The sequence below is a fragment of the Heteronotia binoei genome, chromosome 4 (genome assembly GCF_032191835.1).
Source record: "Heteronotia binoei isolate CCM8104 ecotype False Entrance Well chromosome 4, APGP_CSIRO_Hbin_v1, whole genome shotgun sequence".
NCBI classification, from domain to species: Eukaryota; Metazoa; Chordata; class Lepidosauria; order Squamata; family Gekkonidae; genus Heteronotia; species Heteronotia binoei.
Genome location: NC_083226.1, coordinates 166,308,199 through 166,331,368, shown reverse-complemented (window position 1 = coordinate 166,331,368; position 23,170 = coordinate 166,308,199). Strand labels below are relative to the sequence as shown.

Here is a 23,170-nt window from a genome sequence, read left to right as displayed (position 1 = left end):
GATATTGGATTTATACCCCTCAGAGTCTCAGAACAGCTTACAATTTCCTCTACCTTCCTGCCCCACAGCAGACACCCTGTGAGGTGGGTGGGACTTGAGAGCTCTCCTAGAAGCTGCCCTTTTAAGGACAAGGCCCTTCTGGAGAAGCAGCGCCCAAAACAAGCTTTGGACTACTCCAAATCATGCAGCTCCAGACACTGGCAACTGTGCCCAGCCAAGTGACAGATGCTGGGTCCCCATACAAAGTCTGGTTTGAACACTAACAGCTAGAGGTGTCAAAGATGTGACCCAGGGGCCAAATCTGGCCCTGGAGGGCTCCTATCAGCCCCCCCCCCCGAACAACTGGCTGTCATCTGCTTCCTTCTCCCTCTCTTGCTTCTTTCTGCATCACAACTTGCTTTGCCAGGCTTGCTCAATCGCACAGGAGCTACAGAGCAAAGCTTCTCCCTTGGGGAGGAAGTGGGGGAAGAAGATATTGAAGAAGATATTGGATTTATATCCCGCCCTCCACTCCGAAGAGTCTCAGAGCGGCTCACAATCTCCTTTACCTTCCTCCCTCACAAGAGACACCCTGTGAGGTGGGTGGGGCTGGAGAGGGCTCTCACAGCAGCTGCCCTTTCAAGGACAACCTCTGCCAGAGCTATGGCTGACCCAAGGCCCTTACAGCAGCTGCAAGTGAAGGAGTGGGCAATCCAACCTGGTTCTCTCAGATAACAACTACACCAAACTGGCTCTCAATTACAGACTACAGCAGAACAAAAAGAGGAAACTGGATTTAAATACACACACTAAATAATGCACTTTCAATTCACCTTAAATGCACTTTCCACCTGGATTTTACTGTATGAACTTGCAAAATCCATTTGGAATGTGCATTGAAAGTGCATTATTTAGTGTGTGTGCAATCCACATTGGGTCCCAGTTGCTGAAGCAGCACATCTTAGCTGAACAACACTTTGGCTCAGGGGTATCAAACTCATTTGTTATGAGGGATGGATCTAACATAAATGAGACCTTTTCAGGCCGGACCATGTGTGTCATAAAATGTATATCCAGGTAGGGAAGATATAAACTTTATAAAGGACACAGACAAACACACACTCTCAGCCTAATCCACCTCACTGGCTTGCTGAGTCTCAGCCAACAGAAAGAAGAGAAGCTTGGCCCAGTAGCTCTGCTTTGCAATTGAGAGAGCCGGGCAAAGCTAACTCTCCTTGGAGAGCAAGTTTGGTGTAGTGGTTAAGTGTGCGGACTCTTATCTGGGAGAACCGGGTTTGATTCCCCACTCCTCCACTTGCACCTGCTGGAATGGCCTTGGGTCAGCCATAGCTCTGGCAGAGGTTGTCCTTGAAAGGGCAGCTGCTGTGAGAGCCCTCTCCAGCCCCACCCACCTCACAGGGTGTCTGTTGTGGGGGAGGAAGGTAAAGGAGATTGTGAGCTGCTCTGAGACTCTTCGGAGTGGAGGGCGGGATATAAATCCAATATCTTCTTCAATATCTTCCCCCACTTCCTCCCCAAGGGAGGAGCTTTGCTCTGTAGCTCCTGTGCGATTGAGCAAGCCTGGCAAAGCAAGTTGTGATGCAGAAAGAAGCAAGAGAGGGAGACGGAAGCAGATGACAGCCAGTTGTTCGGGGGGGGGGGCTGATAGGAGCCCTCCAGGGCCAGATTTGGCCCCTGGGTCACATCTTTGACACCTCTAGCTGTTAGTGTTCAAACCAGACTGTATGGGGACCCAGCATCTGTCACTTGGCTGGGCACAGTTGCCAGTGTCTGGAGCTGCATGATTTGGAGTAGTCCAAAGCTTGTTTTGGGCGCTGCTTCTCCAGATCTGTGAACTTTAATTTCTCCTGCGGGTACCCTACACTGGAGTCCAACCAGGAGTTGGACTGCAGAGCAGCATAGCTTTTCTTGCAGGGCAATGTCCCCTGCTTCTGGGGACTTATATGATTTGTGGTGGTCCAATACTCATTCTGGAGTAGGGTTGCCAATCCTCAGGTGGGGGCAGGGGATCCCCCGAGTTGGAGGCCCTCCCCCCGCTTCAGGGTAATCAGAAAGGGGGGGGAGGGGAGGGAAATGTCTGCTGGGTACTCATGATTCCCTATGGAGACATTCTCATAGAAAATAATGAATTGATCCGTGGGTATCTGGGACTCTGAGGGCCGTTTTTTAAGGTAGAGGCACCACATTTTCAGTATAGCATCCAGTGGCTCTCTCCAAAATACTCCCTAAGTTTCAAAAAGATTGGACCAGGGGGTCCAATTCTATGAGCCCCCAAAGAAGGTGCCCCTATCCTTCATTATTTCCTATGGAAGGAAGGCATTTAAAAAGTGTGCCGTCCCTTGAAATGTGATGGCCAAAACTCCCTTTGGAGTTCAATGATGCTTGTCACAGCCTTGCTCCTGGCTCCACCCCCAAAGTCCCCAGATATTTCTTGAATTGGACTTGGCAACCCTATTTTGGAGTGCAAACTTGTGTTTAAAGAATAATTGATACGTGTGATTGGATTTGTGCATCAGGAACTGGAAACCAATTTCCAGCCTCCTTTATTATTTCAGTTCCGGTGGTGGAGGAAAATACCATTGAGTCATAGCTGACTTATGGTAACCCCGCAGGGCAGACTTTGCTCTGTAGCTCCTGTGCGATTGAGCAAGCCTGGCAAAGCAAGCTGTGATGCAGAAGGAAACAAGAGAGAGGGAGAAGGAAGCAGATGACAGCCAGTTGCTCAAGGGCCTACTTCGGCCCCCAGGCTGCATGTTTTTCAAGGCAAGAGTTGCTCAGAGGGGGTCTACTATTGCCTGCCTCTGGTCTTCCATGGTTGTCTCCCATCCAAATATTAACTGGGCTGACCCTGCTTAGACTTCTGAGATCTGATGAGACTTGGCTAACCTGGGCCAAATAGGTCAGGGCACTCCAGTCCTAACCAAATGAAATAGCATTGCTTTGCAAATCACCTGAAACCCAGAAGTGCACCTAGCCAACATCCCAGGTGCCTTCAAAGGTAAATCTATCCAGCTTCCACAGTGCCTTGGTTCATTCACTCCATTCATATCTCATCTTCCAAGGAGGTCAGTATTCATGGTTCTCACATCCATTTTTATCCCGAAAACAATCCGGTGAGATAGGCTGAGGTGCGTGAGTGATTGGCTCAGGGTCACCTAAGTGAAATTTTCATGATGTAAGGATTTAAACCTACATCTCCCCAAGCTTAGCCCTGCACCTTACCCATTATTCTCCACTGGTTGGACCTCAGTGTGGACATCTTGTAACTCATCAGAATTAAACTGGAAAGCAAGAGACAGCAGCCTGTTTGCACAGTGAATGTGTGTGTGTATCTCCTGTCCATATGTTCATACAAATGTAAGAAACAGGCAGAATGCATTCAACTTACCAGAGAATCTGGGTACCAGTAACTGAATCAATGTGCAATTAGGGTTGCTAACCTCCAGGTGAGGCCTGGAGATCTGGAATTAGAATGGATCTCCAGGTGATGGAGACCACCTGACAGATCTTAGTTTATCTGGAGACAATGGCTGCTTTAGAGGTGTTATACCCCCCAGAGGCCCAGCCCCCCTCCTCAGGCTCCACCCCCAAATCCCCAGGTATTTATCAACCCAGAATTGGCAACCCAAACATGTTAAGGTGTTATGTGCATTGAATGTAACATGAGAACCACTCAAAGTACATATAAAGGGGGGGAGTGCACACTGCACATGAGAAGAGGTACAAGGACTCCTTGAAGAAATCCCTTAGCACCTGTCACATCAACCATCACCAGTGGTCTGACCTAGCCTCAGATCGCAAAGCATGGAGGCACACCATCCACCAGGCTGTCTCTTCCTTTGAGAACGCACGCATGGCTGGTCTTGAGGACAAAAGAAGATTGAGGAAGAATCGCACTGCTACAGCACCAACCCTAAATCAGACTTTTCCCTGCAGCCGCTGTGGCCGGACCTGCCTGTCCCACATTGGTCTTGTCAGCCACCAGCGAGCCTGCAGCAGACGTGGACTATTGCACCCTTCTTAAATCTTCGTTCGCGAAGCCAAGCCGAGAGAGAGGGTCCCCTGTGCAAGAACCAGTGGTTTCTGACTCTGGGGTGACGTCGCATCTTGACGTTTTCATGGCAGACTTTTTTACAGGGTGGTTTGCCATTCCCTTCCCCAGTCATCTCCATTTTCCCCCAGCAAGCTGGGTACTCATTTTACTGGCCATGGAAGGCTGAGTCAATCTTGAGCCGGCTACCTGAACCCAGCTTCCGCTGGGATCGAAGTCAGGTCGTGAGCAGAACTTAGGACTGCGGTACTGCAGCTTTACCACTCTGCGCCACAGGGCTCTTTGCACAAGGGTTTTAAAAAGGTAAAGGTAGTCCCCTGTGCAAGCATCAGTCGTTTCTGACTCTGGGGTAACGTTGCTTTCACAACGTTTTCACAGCAGACGTTTTACGGGGTAGTTTGCCATTGCCTTCCCCAGTCATTTACACTTTCCCCCCAGCAAGCTGGGTACTCATTTGACCCACCTCGGAAGGATGGAAGGCTGAGTCAACCTGGAGTCGGCTACCTGAACCAGCTTCCACTGGGATCGAACTCAAGTCGTGAGCAGAGGGCTCCAACTGCAGTACTGCAGCTTTACCACTCTGCGCCACGGGGCTCTTTGCACAAAGGTTTTACATGCCTTGAAATGTAACGTCTGAAAAGAGCCGCTATGATTTTGTCGGGCCCGATTCTTTGATCCTTGCAGACGTTTGAAAGGCTCAATCGCTCCTCCTACGAGACTGTTCAGCCCCGGAACCTATTGCTGTCGGTTTGGAAGGCTGCAGCTTGACTTCCAGGGCATGCAAAAGAATCAGGAACGAAAGAGCAGGAGGAGGACGCCTCCGGGCTCGCTAAAGAAGCTGGTTTGTACATCCGCCTTCTCTATCGGAGGCCTTAACTGGGGAAACCATAAAGCATGTGAGGCTTTCTAAGCAGGGAATCTTGACCAGCAGCATATAATGCAAGGCCGGGTCATCCCCCCCAAATTCTTGGCAGGTGGCCTTGGACAGTAGGAAGACGCTAAAGGTGGGCAGAAAACAGAACGAACTTGCATATAGATTCAGTTGAATTGCAGGATTCTGTTTTCTTAGGACTATACCACTGAAGATCCCTAAGAAGGAGTTTGCATGTTGGAATTCGGAGAGGGAGAGGGGAACCTAGGACAATTTCCCTTGCTGACTTTTCTTTCTTGACAGTCTGGTGTTTTTTTGTTTTGTTTTGTTGTGTACAAGGACCTTTTTTTTTACATATGACGCGAGCCAGTCCGACACGCCGGGAAAACCACCTCGGTCTGAAATGGCACGCTCCAAGAAAAACCCGGGCGCCTCCAGGGAGGAAACCTGGGGTGGGCCGAACCACCGAAAGCTTCAAATGGGGGGATATCTCTTTGGAACGCTCCCCTCGAAATGGGAAGGAAACGTTAGACAGACAGATCCCATAGCGGGGCGGAAACGGAGCTCTCCTGCTTTCTCTATGTTTCCCCTCTAGCTGCAGGGAGTTTTGAAACGCACGCAAAGGCTTTGTTTCCAAGACGATCCTCCCCCGGGTAGAGGTGGTGTCGCCCGGCCCATTGCCTTTTTTTGCCTGGGCTCCCACGTGGAGAGACCAGACTTGCAAGCGCCGCTTTTCCTAGTCGCTTTTGTCCTTTTCCTCTCGTTTCCTCCGCTTTCTTTACTCGTTGCCTCCTTTCTTTTGCTCCTCGGAGAGATTTTCCAGCCAGGGAGCTGGAAGGACATTGCCCTGCCCTCCCTACCTAGTTTTCTGGGCAGCAGAAGCCGCTGGCATCCCCCCCCCCTTCCCCACTCAGTCCTTTCGCCTGCAGGATCCCCCCAAGCCGCAAAGTCTCCAGTTCTCCCGGCCGGGAGCTCCCCTAGGGGCTCTCCCAAAGAGTTGCCAACTCCAGCTTGGGAAATTCCTGGAGGCTGGTGCCCGGGAGGGATTTCAACCAGAAATCTGTGGTACGCCCTCGAGTTTGCCCTCAAAATCTGCCACTTTATTGCCTCTTCAATTAGAACCCCAGGAGATCTCCAGGCCCCCCCCTGGAGGTTGCCAAGCTTAGCTGCAAGCCATCTTGCAAGGTTCTGTCATAACTGCAATGCCAGTTTTCTGCTGACCTGCTGAATCCCAGTAAGAAGAAGCCCTCTATAGAAGCCCCCCCGCCCCGGGTGGGTTCCTTTCTTTCTCTTTCTTCTGCAGTTTAATTTAAAAAGGGAGTGTAGGGCAGGATGGAAGCCCAGGCAGGCCTTTCTAAGTCACTGCCTCTGAATATTGTAGCCAGTAGTTCTGATCTTTCCCCCTCTCCCTCCGGGACCCCTGGTCATGGCTCCCCATTAGGGTCTGCTCTGGCTGGACTCCCCACTTTAGACCTCTCAGGGGACGATGCAAAAGGCAATCTCCTGGCCTGGCTCAGAGAGGAAATACTGAAAGAAGCGAGAGAAGCTGTTTCGCAAGGTGTTGTGGATCCCAGGAGCTCCGCTCGGTCTCCTGTAAGATCTGGCCGTTGGTCTTCTAGCTCTGTTTCAGATAAAGATTCCCTTTCTCCCTCCTCACCCAAAAGAAGAAGGTTGGGTCGTTCTGCTAGGCACAGCGGAGACCTGAGCCCCCACCCTTGTTACAACAACTTCTTCGACAGGTCTGACTCTTCTTCATCTTGGGAAGAGGGGGAGTTCTCCGATGAAGAAGAGCCGGCCACGACCACCGCCACGCGGACGCGTCTTTTCCCCGAGGAAGTTTTCTGCCAGATGCTCCCCAAAGTGCTACGTGCTCTGGGGCTTCCCATTAGCCGCAAAGAGGTGGAAACGCCTGACCCAAGCTTGCCATCTGGTTCAGCTCTACTCTTCCCGAAAGTGCAGAATTCGGCCCTTGAGATCCCGCTCCCGGCTGGGTTCTATCAGGTGATCAAATCCGAATGGGAATCGCCGACCAGGCGCAAGTCCAAGGACCCTGTTGTATCCAAGTTGTACACCTTGATGCCGGGGGAACTATTAAAACTTCCTGTAGTTGATGATCCGGTAGCTTGCCTGTACTCTGATTCTGTTTTACCAGAAGAGGAGAAGGCCTTCCCCAGGGACCCCTGTGATAGGAGGATAGAGCAGGCCTTGCGCAGAGATTTCAAGGCAAGCTCCACCGCCCTTAGGATGTCCATAGCCACCTCCCTTTTTGCTCGGGCAGCCTATTCTTGGGCTTCAGACCTCTCTGCAGCGGGTAGTGACGTCCCTAAAAAAGCGAAGGATGCCCTAAAGAAGATTGCTCTCGCACTAGCCTTTTCCGCAGACGCTTCGCTGGATGCGGTCCAGATGTCAGCCAGGGCGATGGCTGCGAGTGTAACGGCTAGAAGAAACCTCTGGCTTCGCGGCTGGGAATTGGACCCTTCGTCCCAGGACAGAGCGGTGAGTGTGCCTTTCAAAGGAGCTCACCTGTTTGGGGAAGGGATAGGAAGATATCTGGTAAAGGATAAGAAGAAGGCGCCCCGCAAGAAAGACAGCAAGACCAAGAAACACTTCTCCTCCTTTCGTGAACCTGGGCGTTCCTCAGGTTTTCGCACGCCTAGCCCCTTCAGAGGGAGATGGCAACCCAAGCGCAAATAATTCCTCTTCCACCGGAGCACCAGAGGGCCCTGAAAGGAGCTATCTGGTGTAATTACCTCAGGGACTCACAGTCACCAAAGATAGGTTGCCTTCAGGGTTTTTTTTTTGCAGATTAGTGGGAAATCATCGTAGGCGATAAGTGGGCCTTAGACACAGTGTCTAACAGATACTCTATGGAACTTTGTTTGGTGCCTCCCAACAGATTTCTTCAGGTACCAAAAAACTCTTGTCCCCAAAAACATATTCTTCTCAAGGCAATTCAGAGGTGGGGCAGTCTCCCCCACTCGAGGTCACAATTCCTGGAACAGGGAAAGTGTGCTGTATGGATATAGGGCCTCCTCATCTTTAGGCCATCCTTCTGTTTCCTTAGAGATCGATTGAGACGGGTAGCTGTGTTAGTCAGGGGTGGAATTCTAGCAGGAGGTGCTTTGCATATTAGGCCACACACCCCTGATGTAGCCAATCCTCCAAGAGCTTACAAAAAAAAGAACCTTGTAAGCTCTTGGAGGATTGGCTACATCGGGGGGGGGGTGGCCTTGTATGCAAAGGAGCTCCTGCTAGAATTCCATCCCTGTGTGTTAGTATACCTGTAGCGGTAGAAAATAGCATCTAAATCCAGTCACATCTAAAAGACTAGCAAAATTTGTTGTAGGGGAGGAGCTTCGGTGAGTCAGATCTCTGAAGAAGCGAAGGAGGTACTCACAAAAGGACCTACCCTGCCACAAATTTGGTTAGTCTTTAAAGCACGACGGGACTCTTGCCCTTTTCTGTTTCCGCTTCCAGGCGAACTCTTCCGGGAGTGTTCTCAGTGTGACATTTGTCATTCAACAGAGCCTGATGTGTTGTTTTTCTCCTGTCAGTTGGGGGCTCTTTCTTGGTCTTTGTTATATAAATGTTGATCAGAGGGATTTTTTGGCTGCTTCTGGACCGGACTGGGTTCAGAGAAAGAAGCCCCTCCCCTTAAGAATCGCACAATGATTGGCCACCTTGCCTGTCAGTAGAGAGATTTTTCCAGAAGTCGAGACTGCCCCACACCTGGGCCACCAGGAAGGTTCACGGTGAGTGAGACATATCTCTTGTTTTTCTGCAACGTGTGAATAAAGAGTTTATTCGAGAAACCAAAGCGGATCTCCAGTTCTGCAAACAGTAGGAATTAAGGAACCAACTTATTTATTCATTCGATTTATGGCCTCCCCACCCAGGCTGTATAACAGGGCTCAGGGTGAGTAACAACTTTCACAAAACAATTTCGTACAGTTCAAATTTTAATAATTCTGTAGTGTGCTAAAATATCAGCAACCAATCACAGCTAATAGATGAAATATAAGTGTCCCGGGAGGGAGATAAACAGGGCTTTTTTAGTACCAGGAACTCCTTTGCATATTAGGCCACACCTCCCTGATGTAGCCAATCCAAGAGCTTACAGGGTTCTTCTTACAGGGCCTCCTGTAAGCTCTTGGAGGATTGGCTACGTCAGGGAGGTGTGGCCTAATATGCAAAGGAGTTCCTGCTTTAAAAAAGAGACCTGGAGATAAATATCTTAAAATTCGTCTGATATTCAAGGAGAGGGGAGGGGAAAGAGGAAGGAAAGGAGGCCAATCTAAGATGGAAGACCGTCATTGCCCGCAACTGTAGGCCTGATGGGGTAGTTCCACCTTGCAGGTCCTCCGGAACTACATTAGGTCCTGTAAAGTTCTGAATCTGGCTGGAGCCAGGGCCAAAAGAGTCTTGGCTGTAGTTGAGGACTTCCAGACACTCTTTAGACAAGGGCTTATTATTTTATATTTTTTTGCCATTGCCATTGTGTTGTAATCCTTGGTGGTCTTCCATGCAAGCACTAACTAGAGCTGACCCTGCTTAGGTTCTGAAATCTGATGAGATTGGCCTAGCCTGGACCATTCAGGTCAGGGGGTTATGTGGAGAACTGAACAGGAATCAGCCCATCTACAGTGGGTGAGGGCCACGCCCTACAGCAGGCAGGCAGGGTAGAATTAGCGAAAAAAAATTAATGATGGAAAGTCCGTAAAAATATAAGAGAAGCCATGTTGGATCAGGCCAGTGGCCCATCCAGTCCAACACTCTGTGTCACATAAGAACATAAGAGAAGCCCTGTTGGATCAGGCCAGTGGCCCCTCCAGTCCAACACTCTGTGTCACATAAGAACATAAGAGAAGCCATGTTGGATCAGGCCAGTGGCCCATCCAGTCCAACACTCTTGAGATAAGAACATAAGAGAATCCATGTTGGATCAGGCCAGTGGCCCACCCAGTCCAACACTCTTGAGATAAGAACATAAGAGAAGCCACGTTGGATCAGGCCAGTGGCCCATCCAGTCCAGCACTCTTGAGATAAGAACATAAGAGAAGCCACGTTGGATCAGGCCAGTGGCCCATCCAGTCCAACACTCTTGAGATAAGAACATAAGAGAAGCCACGTTGGATCAGGCCAGTGGCCCATCCAGTCCAACACTCTTGAGATAAGAACATAAGAGAAGCCACGTTGGATCAGGCCAGTGGCCCATCCAGTCCAACACTCTTGAGATAAGAACATAAGAGAAGCCATGTTGGATCAGGCCAATGGCCCATCCAGTCCAACGCCCTGTGTCACACAGTGGCCAGAAAAACCAGGTGCTGTCAGGAGGTCCATCAGTGGAGCCAGGACACTAGAAGCCCTCCCACTGTGTCCCCCAAGCACCAAGAATACAGAGCATCACTGCTATGTCCAGTGAGAGGGAAGATAGGCACGTTCACTTGGGCAGTTTGCTAGCCTTGCCAAGTGTGTTTTAATGTCCAATAACCTGCAAATGCTTTGGTTGACACTTCTGTGTGCGGTGTGTATATAAATCTATGGTTGCATTAAGGTTGCCAGCTCTGGGTTGGGAAATACCCGGAGATTTTGGAGGTGGACCCTGAGAAGGGCGAGGTTTGGGGGGTGGAGGGACCTCAGCAGGGTATAGTGCCATAGAGTCTACCTTCCAGAGTGGCTATTTTCTCCAGGGGAACTGTTCTCTGTTTTGTGGCGATCAGCTGAACATATGAAGCTGCCTTACACTGAATCAGACCCTCCGTCCATCAAAGTCAGTCTTGTCTACTCAGACTGGCAGCGGCTCTCTGGGGTCTCGAGCTGAGGTTTTTCACGCCTTCTTGCCTGGACCCTTTTTAGTTGGAGATGCCGGGGATTGAACCTGGGACCTTCTGCTTATCAAGCAGATGCTCTACCACTGAGCCACCATCCCTCCCCTTGAACAGCTGAGGTTTTTCACGCCTTCTTGCCTGGACCCTTTTTAATTGGAGATGCCGGGATTGAACCTGGGACCTTCTGCTTACCAAGCAGATGCTCTACCACTGAGCCATCGTCACTCCCCAAGATCCTCCGAAGGGATCTCCAGCTCTACCGAGAAGGTGGCCACCCTGGGTTGCATCTGTTCATCGTCAAGTCGTCTGCTGTTGTTGCAACACTGCAGCAATTTGCAACTGAATCATTTTGCCAACAGAAGAAAAGCCAGTCATAGACAAATGCTGCAATGCAATATGTGCCGCTGTGTGGATGCAGGTTTGATGTTCATGGGTCACTGTCTTATAGGTGATACGCTGCTTCCTTGCACCATGGCAATGGACGTAACTTTTCTGGGCACGGGTGCTGCCTATCCCTCTCCAACTCGAGGGGCTTCGGCGACGGTGGTCCGCTTCGAAGGGGAATGCTGGCTGTTTGACTGTGGCGAAGGCACCCAAACTCAGTTCATGAGAAGTCCCCTGAAAGCAGGTCAGTGGGGGGGGGGCGGGATCTTGTTTTCTGGGAAAACCCTCTTGCACTGGTGGCAGCCTCTGAACAGGGGGAGGGTGGCAGCCTCTGAACAGAAGCATGAAAGAAAACCTGGATGGGGAAAAGGGGCCTGGGGAACTCTCCGAGACATGACGATGCACATCGGCCTCTTGATGTAAGCAGCTGGATTTGAATCACGTAGCTGCTCTAGAGACGAACAAGATTGTCAGGGTTCAAGCTTTCCAGGGATAAACCTCCCTTTTGTCAAGTGGTCTTGAAAGCTTATACCCCGTTAATCTTGTTGGTCTCTTTAAGATGCTAGTGGACTCACATCTCACTGTGCTGCTGTAGACCAGCATGTCTATCTTGTGAAAAGATCTTACTATAAGTACGCTCTCTATCGTCTTGAGCCATTGGCTTCATTCATGCCTAGGCTTGCACTGATAGACATGCCGATACAAACAAACTTCTGCAAGTGATAGAAAGCTGAAACTTTGAGACACTAAGAAATCTAAAATGCTGGGAAACCTAGGACCTGTCTTTTAATATATATAGTGAGGGGTCTGGAGACCAAGTCCTATGAAGAAAGGTTGAAGGAGCTGGGCGTGTTTAACCTGGAGAGGAGGCAGCTGAGAGGTGATAGGATCACCACCTTCAAGTCCTTGAAGGACTGTCATATAAAGGATGGGATGGAATTGTTTTCTGTAGCCCCAGAAGGTAGAACCAGAACCAACGAGTTGAAATTAATTCAAAAGAGTTTCCGTCAACATTAGGAAGAACTTCCTGACCGTTAGAGCAGTTTCTCAGTGGAACAGGCTTCCTCGGGAGGTGGTGGGCTCTCCTTCCTTGGAGGTTTTTAAACAGAGGCTAGATGCCCATCTGACCAATGAGGATCCTGTGAATTTAGGGGGAGGTATTTGGAAGTTTCCTGCATTGTGCAGGGGGGTTGGACTAGATGACCCTGGAGGTCCCTTCCAACTCTATGATTCATATATATAAATTTTCTGTAAATTTATAGTCCGCCATTTCCCATAATGGCTTAGGACGGATTCCAACATATATGAACATATGAAGCTGCCTTCTACTGAATCAGACCCTGGGTCCATCAAAGTCAGTATTGTCTACTCAGACCGGCAGCAGCTCTCCAGGGTCTCAAGCTGAGGTTTTTCACACCATTTTGCCTGGACCCTTTTTTGGAGATGCCGGGGATTGAACCTGAGACCTTCTGCTTCCCAAGCAGATGCTCTACCACTGAGCCACCGTCCCTCCCAACATAGTAAAACAATTAAAACCAGAAATAAAACAAAACAGTTCAAACAATTAAGCTATTCGTTCAGAATTAGTTTAAGGCAGCATGGATGGCGTGAACACATAAATGAAGACATAATTATCGCAGGCAATTTAGAGGTCCAAGAGATGTCAGCTGTATCGGCCCGATTTTTAGCAATCAAGATGGCAGTCAGTGCTGGGGGCCAGTTAGATGGTATAAGAAACTAAGGACGCCCGCTTGCCTCAGCCATAGGCCTGGCAGAACAGCTCCGTCTTACAAGCGCTCCAGAATGGTAACAAATCCGGTAGGGCCCGAATCTCCATAGGGAGCTGATTCCACCAGGTCAAGGCCAGAGCCGAAAAAGCTTTTTTAAAAATTATATTTTTATTATAACAAGCTTTCGTCAACTTGCAACGATCGAATAGGGTAATGCAACAAATACGTGTAACCAAAACAAAGCAACCAGTATATAGCTTACTCACATATACATGTATAAAAGGTAAAGGTAGTCCCCTGTGCAAACACCGGTCGTTTCCGACTCTGGGGTGACGTTGCTTTCACAGCACTTTCATGGCAGACTTTTTATAGGGTGGTTTGCCATTGCCTTCCCCAGTCATCTACGCTTTCCCCCCAGCAAGCTGGGTACTCATTTGACCGACCTCGGAAGGATTGAAGGCTGAGTCAACCTGGAGCCGGCTACCTGAACCAGCTTCCACTGGGATCGAACTCAGGTTGTGAGCAGAGGGCTCCGACTGCAGGACTGCAGCTTTACCACTCTGCGCCACGGGGCTAAAAAATATACTCAAAAAAGTCACTCAAAAAAACTTGCAGTCTTATGCTTTTCTTTCATTTGGCATTCCTTTGGATCCGGTACATCTGACCATTGTCTCGTGTTATTAGGTAGAATTACCAAGATCTTCATCACTCACCTTCACGGAGACCACTTCTTTGGCCTTCCCGGACTCCTCTGTACTATCAGTCTCCAGAGCAGCTCCACCACCAACAAGCGACCGGTTGACATTTACGGCCCACTGGGACTAAGGAGCTTCCTCCGGAGAGTTATGGAGCTCTCCCACTCGCAACTTGTCTTCCCTTACGTGGTTCACGAGCTGGTGCCCACGCAAAATCAGTGCCCGGCGGAAGAGCTTAAAGAGGTTTCTTTTGTGGACAGAGATGTCACCTCGTTGGAAGAAACGCAGGGGGACAGGATTCGTTTGGATCCCGCAGAAGACTCGTACGTGTTGGTGGATGATGAGCAGTTCGTGATGAAGGCGTTCAGGCTCTTTCACCGAATACCTTCCTTTGGTTTTGTCGTGGAAGAGAAGATGCGGCCCGGAAGACTCAACGTGCAAAAGCTGAAGGAACTAGGTAACGGGTTCTGCCTGCTTGAGTCTTGTAAGAAACAGGGCTATTTGGAGTCTATTGGAGTCTGCCAGTCTTTACTCATCTCTGTAGTCTGTAGATCAGTTGGAATTCTAGAAGAACTCCCTGCACCATCTGGAGGTTGGTAACCCTAACCCTGCCTGCTTGAGTCTTGTAAGAAACAGGAACTCCTTTGCATATTAGGCCACACATCCCTGATGTAGCCAATCCTCCAAGAGCTTACAGGGCCTACTGTAAGCTCCAAGAGGATTGGCTACATCAGAGGGGAGTGGCCTAATATACAAAGGAGTTCCTGCTACAAAAAAAGCCCTGAGTTATTAGGCCACATACCCTTCATGTAACAAACCCACCAAGAGCTTACAGGACTTCTTACAGGGCCTACTATAAGCTCCAGGAGGCTTTGCAACATCAGTGGGGTGTGGCCTAATATGCAAAGGAGTTCCTGCTACCAAAACAAACCCTGGCTAAGAATGCTCCTGGAGATATAGATTTAGGGCTTTTTTGTTGTTTTTTTAGCAGGAATGCACAGGATCGCAGTTCTGGCTGGCTTGATGACGGTGGTGCGTAGCCTTCATATTCAAATAAGTCTGCTGGCTTTTCTACAAAAAAGCCCTGTGTGAAACAATGGTGATGTCAGGGGGTGTGGCTAGTATGCAAATGAGTTCCTGCTGGCCTTTTTCTACAAAAAAAGGTCCTGCATAGATTATACAACATATTCCGCCAGTTAGTCTTCAAAGGATCATGGATGTTCCTTGGCTTGATTCCAGAGGGGTGGATGTGTTAGTTCCCCATAGACAGCAGAAGGAGCGCCATTTTTAAGTCCGTTGAAGTCAGTGGGCTTAGAAGAGGGTCAGTCTCTTTAGAACTTTAGAGTCTTGAGGCAGCTTAGGGGCAAACTACACATTAGATCCCGACTTGAAATGAGGTGGTCAGTTGCCATTTTCAAAGGAACTCATTTCCCAAGCACACAGGGTACCAATTCAGCTTGGGACCACAGCACTGAAAGAAGAAGGTGCCCCGCTTTTCTGTACTATAAGGAGTCTCCAGTTTGGTGTCGTGGTTAAGTGTGCAGACTCCTATCTGGGAGAACCGGGTTTGATTTCCCGTTCCTCCACTTGCAGCTGCTGGAAGGGCCTTGGGTCAGCCATAGCTCTCGTAGGAGTTGTCCTTGAAAGGGCAGCTTCTGGGAGAGCTCTCTCAGCCCCACCCACCTCACAGGGTGTCTGTTGTGGGGGGAGGAAGATAAAGGAGATTGTGACCGCTTTGAGGCTCTGAGATTCATTGTATAGGGCGGGATATAAATCAAATACCATCAAGCAGCTTACAATTGCCTTGCCCTTCCTCTCCCTACAAGAGGCGCCTTATGAGGTAGGTGGGGCTGAAAGAGTTCTGACCAACCCAGGGTCACCCAGCAGGCTTCATGGGGGAGAGGAGTGGGGAATCAAACCTGATTGGAGTCCGCCAGTCTTTACTCATCTCTGTAGTCTGTAGATCCGTTGGAATTCTAGAAGAACTCCCTGCACCATCTGGAGGTTGGTAACCCTAGCCCAAGATTTCCAACCCAGCGGACTTCCTAGCCCAGTGGTCATTGGAACTTGAATCTCCCAAGTCCTAATTACTCAGCGTTCCTGATGCTTCAAGGGCCGCTTTGCTTCCCTAGCCTTAATTAACAGTGCAGTCCTAAAGAAAGTTACAGCCCCCTCATCCTGTTGATTTCCAGTAGCTTAAAAGAAAAGGTGTAACTCTGATTGGGATTGCACTGTAGAACTCCCAGGGCACCTCTGCTGATGTCATGGGTTCTGATGTCACATCCTGGCTGTTGATCGGACAGATGACTAATACCTTTCCGGGCACGTCATGTACTTTTGTTGGGGGAAGAAAGGGAAAGTGCTGTGGCACCATTGGGACTAATTGATTTCTTGCAGCGTGCATGTTCAATAATCACTGGTCCACTTCATGCCATGAAGTAAGCTACTGGTTATGAGAGCAGCTGCTGCAATAAACCACTGTATCTTTGAGATACTTGTGTGCCTCCCGGCCATCCTGTTGTTTACATAACTCTTCTCCCTTGAAACCCTTCGGGGTAGGATCAGTTGGCACCTGTAATCTGATCTTGTAAAGGTGGGTGTAGTGGTTAAGTGTGCGGACTCGTATCTGGGAAAACCGGGTTTGATTTCTCACTCCTCCACTTGCACCTGCTAGCATGGCCTTGGGTCAGCCATAGCTCTGGCAGAGGTTGTCCTTGAAAGGGCAGCTGCTGTGAGAGCCCTCTCAGCCCCACCCACCTCTCAGGGTGTCTGTTATGGGGGAGGAAGATAAAGGAGATTGTGAGCCGCTCTGAGATTCTTCGGAGTGGAGGGCGGGATATAAATCCAATATCTTCATCTACCTCACAGGGTGTCTGTTGTGGGGGAGGAAGGGAAAGTAGATTGTGAGCCGCTCTGAGACTCTTCGGAGTGGAGGGCAGGATATAAATCCAATATCTTCATCTACCTCACAGGGTGTCTGTTGTGGGGGAGGAAGGTAAAGGAGATTGTGAGCCGCTCTGAGACTCTTCGGAGTGGAGGGCGGGATATAAATCCAATATCTTCTTCTTGGGTGTAGAAATGTAGAGGGCAGTGCTTTTCTGTAGCAGGAACTCCTTTGCGTAATAGGCCACACCCCACACACACTCACCCCTGCGATGTAGCCATTCCTGGAGCTTACAGTAGGTCCTGTAAGCTCTTGGAGGATTGGCTACATACGTCAGGGTTGTGTGGCCTAATATGCAAAGGAGTATTTGCTTCCAAAAAAAAAGCCCTGGTATAGAGTAAGAGCAGCGTTGCTTTTCCTAAACCATTTCAAAGAAGCACCTGCTGTCTTTGAGACAGGAAAAGGGGAACCTCGGTGCCCGATGAGATTTTGGCTGTGTTCACACCTCTTGACACATTTTGGAACTTGTGCTGTAAATTTTGTGTACTTTGGTGGTGCTGGTGGAAAGAGCCATCAGGTTGCCACCGACTTAGGATTTTCAAGGCAAGAGGTGTTCAGAGGTGGTTTGACAGTACCAGCCCCTGTGTTAGGGTTACCAGCCCCTCCAGTGGAGGGTTGGGTCCCCTACTGCCGGGTCTACCTCCCTATTGCCCATTAGTTGGCCGGCGGAGTGGGGAGCTGGGGGGACACTTACTGTGAAAAAGAGAGAGATCCACCTGACGTGCAGTGATGTGTCTACTTCACTGCCCACGTGACTTGGAAGTGATGCCATCGCATTCGAGATGATGCTCTCATATTTGGGTGAAACTTTATGGTAGAAGCCAGATTTTTCCATAGAGGTTTTGCCCAAATACCAGAGCGTCTCCCAGATGCAATGATGTCATGTGGGCAGTGACGTGGACACATCGCTGCACATCAGATGGGCCTCCCTGCTGCTCCCCAACCCAAGTATTAACCAAGGCTGACCCTGCTTAGTTTCTGAGATCTGATGAGATCAGGCTAGGCGGGGCCAACCAGGTCGAGGCCTGGTTAATTTGATAAAAGCAACGAATCCCATTTTGTGTGTAGCTTCCAGCATATCTGTTTCTTGCCCCCTCCCCGCTTCCCAAATCCTCTTAGAGAGCCGGTTTGGTGTAGTGGTTAAGTGTGAGGACTCTTATCTGGGAGAACTGGGTTTGATTCCCTACTCCTCCACTTGCAGCTGCTGGAATGGCCTTGGGTCAGCCATAGCTTTCGCAGGAGTTGTCCTTGAAAGGGCAGCTTCTGGGAGAGCTCTCTCAGCCTCATCCGCCTCACAGGGTGTCTGTTGTTTGGGAAGAAGATAAAGGAGATTGTAAGCTGCTCTGAGACCCTGATTCAGAGAGAAGGGCAGGGTATAAATCTGCAGTCTTCTTCTTTGTTTATTTCCATAGTCAGGCAACTCCAAGGCCTGCAGGCCTTCCAGGGGCATTTGGTGGGCTGGACTGGATGGGCTACTGGTCTGGTCTAGCAGAACATCTCTTAGCTTGTGCTCTGTGGTAGAGCATCTGCTTGGCATGCGGAAGATGCCAGGTTTAATACCTTGTATCCCCAGTTGAAAGGACCAAGTAGTAGATGATGTGAAAGAACTCAGCCAGATACCCTGGAGAAGTCCTGCCAGTCTGGATAGACAATACTGACCTTGAAGGATCAGTGGTCCTATTCAGTATAAGGCAGCTTTATGTGTTCATGTTCTTATGAAGATGATGTTCACGAGGGGGGAGAGGCTGCAGCTCTGTGGTAGAGCTTCTGCTTGCAGCGCATGCTGCAGGTTCAATCCCCACATCTAGTTGGTGTGAAAGACCTCGGCCTGAAACCCTGGAGAGTCACTGCCAATCTGAGTCCACAATACTGACCTTGATGGACAAAGGGTCTGGTTCTGGACTTTTTTTCTGTAGCAGGAACTCCTTTGCATATTAGGCCACGCACCTTTGATGTAGCCAGTCCTCCAAGAGCTTTCACTAGGCCTTGTAATAAGAGCCCTGCAAACTCTTGGAGGATTGGCTACACAAGAGGGGCGTGGCCTAATATGCAAAGGAGTTACTGCTACAAAAAAAGCCCTGGTCTGGTTCGGTATAGGGCACTTTCATCTTTGCAGGGGAAGACATGAGTGTCTGAGAATGGTTCAAATTGTGAATGTCTTAGAGCAGGGGTGACCAAACTGTGGCTCTTTCACACATATTGTGTGGCTCTTGAAGCCCCCACCGTCCTGTCAGCCAACATGGAGAAGGCATTTCTCTCTTTAAATCACTTCTCCAAGCCAACAAATCCATTGGAGAATGCATTTAAAGTAAAAAAAGTTGCTTTCTTTCCACCTCTCCCATCCCATCTGTTTTCCTGCCTGCCTTGCGGCTCTCAAACATTTGACACTCATGTCTTGCGGCTCTCAAAGATCTGATGTTAATTCTATGTAGCCCTTATGTTAAGCAAGTTTGGCCAGCCTCATCTTAGAGCCAATCCAGGATTCTAATATACTTAAGGTGTATTGAGAATTCTGTTGAAAGTTAACTTGTACCTGTGCTTTAATTTCTAGGAGTTCAGCCAGGCCCTCTGTACGGAAAACTGAAAGATGGAGTTGCTGTTCTCCTAGAAAACGGGACAACTGTTTCTCCCTCAGACGTCTTAGAAGACCCTGTTCCAGGAAGAAAAATTTGTATCTTGGGAGATTGTTCTGGTGTAGTTGGAGATGGAGTGGTGAGGCTTTGTGACGGAGCAGACCTGTTGGTTCACGAAGCCACGCTGGATGACAGCCAAGCGGCCAAAGCCGAAGAGCGTGGCCACAGCACTCCCAAGATGGCGGCCGAGTTTGCAAAGCTGTGTAAGGTGAAGAAACTGGTTCTCTCTCACTTCAGCCAGAGGTATAAGCCGGCCGGTCAGGTTGGCGAAGGCGACACGGATGTTATGGAATTGAAGAGACAAGCAGAGCTGGCGTTGGGTGGACAAGAAGTGGTATTAGCAGAGGATTTCATGACCATCGGTATTCCAATGAAAAACAAACTTTCTGCTACCTGACTACAGACGGGAGAAATTAATTTGCTGATAGATTGATTCCATAGCTACCCAGAGCTTGCTTTTCTTGGACCCAACTTGGGGACGGGCTTAGCGGATGACCCCTGTACATACCTGGCTTTCTTATCATCTCTTTCTGCACAACATGGTTCTTTAGCAGTACAAAAGAGCAAGAGCCCAGTTGTCAGCGAAGGGGCATTGACGTTTCAACAATGAGCAGGCTTGGCTTTGTTAAAAACAAAGTTTCCTTTTATTGATTACAGCAATGTATTTCACTACGCAGGTTCGTTGATACTAATAACGAGAGGGGTGCAAGCATGAGCATATATGGATACACATCAAAGGATAGGGGTTTTAAATCATTTCCCATAATAAAACTGGGGCTCCTCTGTTGAGAAGAACCAGGGCGCCTATCTGTTATCTCCCACCGACATAGCAGCTTCTCCTCCCCTGCAATGGCCTTGCTCGTCTCCACTCACTCCTGGGAACCGGCTAGATGTTTTACACTTCAAAAGCCTGTTGGCACTCCGGTCTCCCCCCTCCTGGCCACTTCTCACATTCCACTACAATACTATGGTTAGTATGGTAAAAGGCATGGGGTTAGTTAACAGTAAATAAACAGGTCAGGCCATAAAGTAGACTTCAGTGTATACAAGCTGACACCAGTAACACCTTAAAGTCTAACAAAATTTGTGGCAGAAGAAGAGTCCCTGCTCTCTTCTTCAGATACAGCTAGAATGTGAGCCGTCTGTCCTTATATCGTGGAGAGGAGTGATTTCAGATGCTGAATAATAGCAGGCATTCTCTAAGGTATAAGGACAGATGGACTTGCATTCTAGCTGTATCTGAAGAAGCGAAGAGTGACTCATACTTTGCCACAAATCATGTTAGTTTTTAAGGTGTTACTGGATTCTTGCTTTTTCCTATTGGGACAGGCTAACGCAGCTACCCATCTTGAACTATCAATATGATTTTGTTTATTACTGTCAAAAAACAGCATGTGCTTTGGAGAACAGATTGCCAGCTCTCTTTTCCAAAAGGGCAAAAATTCAACGTGGGGTTATTTTGATGTGATCTTCCTTGGAAAATCATTTCGAAATTATTTCATCGCAATGCTTAACCCCCAACGTTTTATTTAAATGCCCATTTGTTTTTCCAAGATTAAGAGTTTACTGAGTTGAGGAGGTAATCTTTTGTCTACTTTCTCATTGAAATCTGTCAAGGCCTCTTGAAATCTGTGATGAGATGAGACATTTTCATAGAATAGGAATGTGTTTGTTAGCAGAGGAATTTGCAGTGCCATCCTAAGTGAGGTTGCACCCTTCTCAGCCCACTGACTTCAATAGGCTAAGAAAAGTGCAAGTCCTCTTAGGATGGTGGTTTGTGTACTCTTATCAGTTGAGAGAAAAGTAGGGTTTTTAAAGAGCATTTTTCATAAAGGAATTTGAGCAGTCAACTTTTTTGAGATTGCTTGTAGGTGCTTTCGCAGTACAGTTTGCATGATGCAAGAAGAACTGATTAATAAAGGATTTATTTGGATTAAAAAAAAAACATTTGTAGATTTCTTTTGGTTGTTGCTACCAGTGTTCCCTCTAAACTGCAGAGTCTTGCGAGCAAAAATTCTACTTTGTGAGCTACAGGCATTAAAGTGGTGAGCTGCTGCATAAATTAGTGTGCTCTGGGTGGGTTATCCTTCCTGAGGTAAGATGAAAATGTGTAAGCTGGAGGCTAAGCATCTGTGAGCTAGCTCATGCTAACTCAGCTTAGAGTGGTTGCTACCTTTATGCCACCTCTTTAGACTCTAGATCTGGTCAAATTTATTACACATTGACATTTGTCTTCATTAAGATTTTTCTCCATGACGCACGAATATTCAGCAAATGAACTGGTAAGAAACCAAAGAAGAGATATGAATGATCTTTGTCTTTGTCTGAGAGCCAGTTTGGTGTAGTGGTTAAGTGCGTGGACTCTTATCTGGGAGAACCGGGTTTGATTCCCCACTCCTCCACTTGCACCTGCTGGAATGGCCTTGGGTCAGCCATAGCTATCACAGGAGCTGTCCTTGAAAGGGCAGCTGCTGTGAAAGCCCTCTCAGCCTCACCCACCTCACAGGATTCTGTTGTGGGGGGAGAAGACATAGGAGACTGTAAGCTGCTCTGAGTCTCTGATTCAGGGAGAAGGGCGGGGTATAAATCTGCAATTCTTATTCTTCTACAACAGAAGGAAAAATCTTCAACATGGCTGGTGCAGCCGTTCAGGTTGGCATCCCAAGCTCCTTTGCAGTGATGCAAAAGACATCAGGCTAGAACTCCCAATTTCACATGGCCAGTTTGGCCAGGGATCCTGGTGGGACATCCTATGAGGTAGGTGGGGCTGAGAGGACTCTCACAGCAGCTGCCCTTTCAAGGACAAGTCTGCAAGAGCTATGGCTGACCCAAGGCCATTCCAGCAGGTGCAAGTGGAGGAGTGGGGAATCAAACCCGGTTCTCCCAGATAAGAGTCCCGTGCACTTAACCACTACACAAAACTTAGAGGGAGTCTTGTGCTCCACCCATTGCTGTAGGCCAAGGAGGATTTGGCCAACCTTCTGCTGTGCCCCCCACACACCATGTCAGAATTCCAGATGTGCTCACAGGCTCAAAAAGATTTTGGACCCATGCATCAGTCATTTTTTTGGCAGTCGCGGGATTTGTACGGCCAGATCTGCCTAGGTGGATGGGTCCACTACAAATTGCTGAGTCCAGGAATATCCCTTTAGCTGTTGCAGCACAATCTGTGCTGGGGCCATTGGCAGTCCCTTTGGTGAATCCAGAGGCGAAGACCTGGTGGAACGTGGGTTGTCCCCTCTCTTGTTATTCTAAAGACGTCCCAAAACCAGAGCTCTCCCACTTCTCCTTTGAGCTACGCGTGTCCGAGGGCGTCCAGAGTTTAAAAATACTTCTGTCTCCCTTGAGATCGCAGCCCGGTTCAGATGCCATCTAATTTTAAACTCGGCAGGCCCAGTAGGTGTGGAGGCCTGAATCTCTCCCATGTTCAAATAAAGAGGGCGGGGCTTGGACTGAACATTCCAAGTTCTCTCTAATAGTACGGGCTGACTCAGATGGCCCCTAGTTTCCTCGTGCACAGTGTTCCGAGCCAAGCAAAATTTCCTGCAACTAATCCCTGGGAAGTCAATGCTTCCCACCCCCACACGCTGTCCTGCGCTTCATTTTGATGTGATTGCCAGCAGAAGTGCTTTTGTGGTTGATCCATCAGAGCTGAGAGTTTGGCAACCGGGAAAACCAACGGTGTTGCAGTCAGTTTCTCTGCCTTCTGAGGCCGAACTGGGTTGGCAAAGAACTTGCTTTGACCCTAGGAAAAGCAGCTATGGAAAAACATATAGAGAGGCTCCAGGGCTTTTTTTGCAGCAGGAACTCCTTTGCATATTGGACCACATACCTCGGATATAACCAATCCTCCTAGAGCTTCCAGGGCTCTTAGTACAGGGCCTACTGTAAGCTCCAGGAGGATTGGCTACATCAGACATGTGTGGCCTAATACGCAAAGGAGTTCCTGCTACAAAAAAAGCCCTGTAATGGAGCAGAAGTCCATCAGTGGCTATGAGCCACAGCATATTGATGGAACTCTCTGAGGCAGTGAT

The 23,170-nt window shown here is 48.9% G+C and overlaps 1 protein-coding gene across 1 annotated transcript; it reads left to right on the top strand.

Annotated features, from left to right (window-relative positions):
* Window positions 1–11,194: 11,194 nt before the first annotated feature.
* On the top strand, window positions 11,195–19,578 carry ELAC1 (elaC ribonuclease Z 1). The gene is made up of 3 exons (XM_060236169.1): window positions 11,195–11,378; window positions 13,549–14,016; window positions 19,055–19,578. The coding sequence occupies exons 1-3, from the start codon at window positions 11,222–11,224 to the stop codon at window positions 19,531–19,533; spliced, it is 1,104 nt and encodes a 367-aa protein (XP_060092152.1). The 5' UTR covers window positions 11,195–11,221; the 3' UTR covers window positions 19,534–19,578.
* Window positions 19,579–23,170: the final 3,592 nt, after the last annotated feature.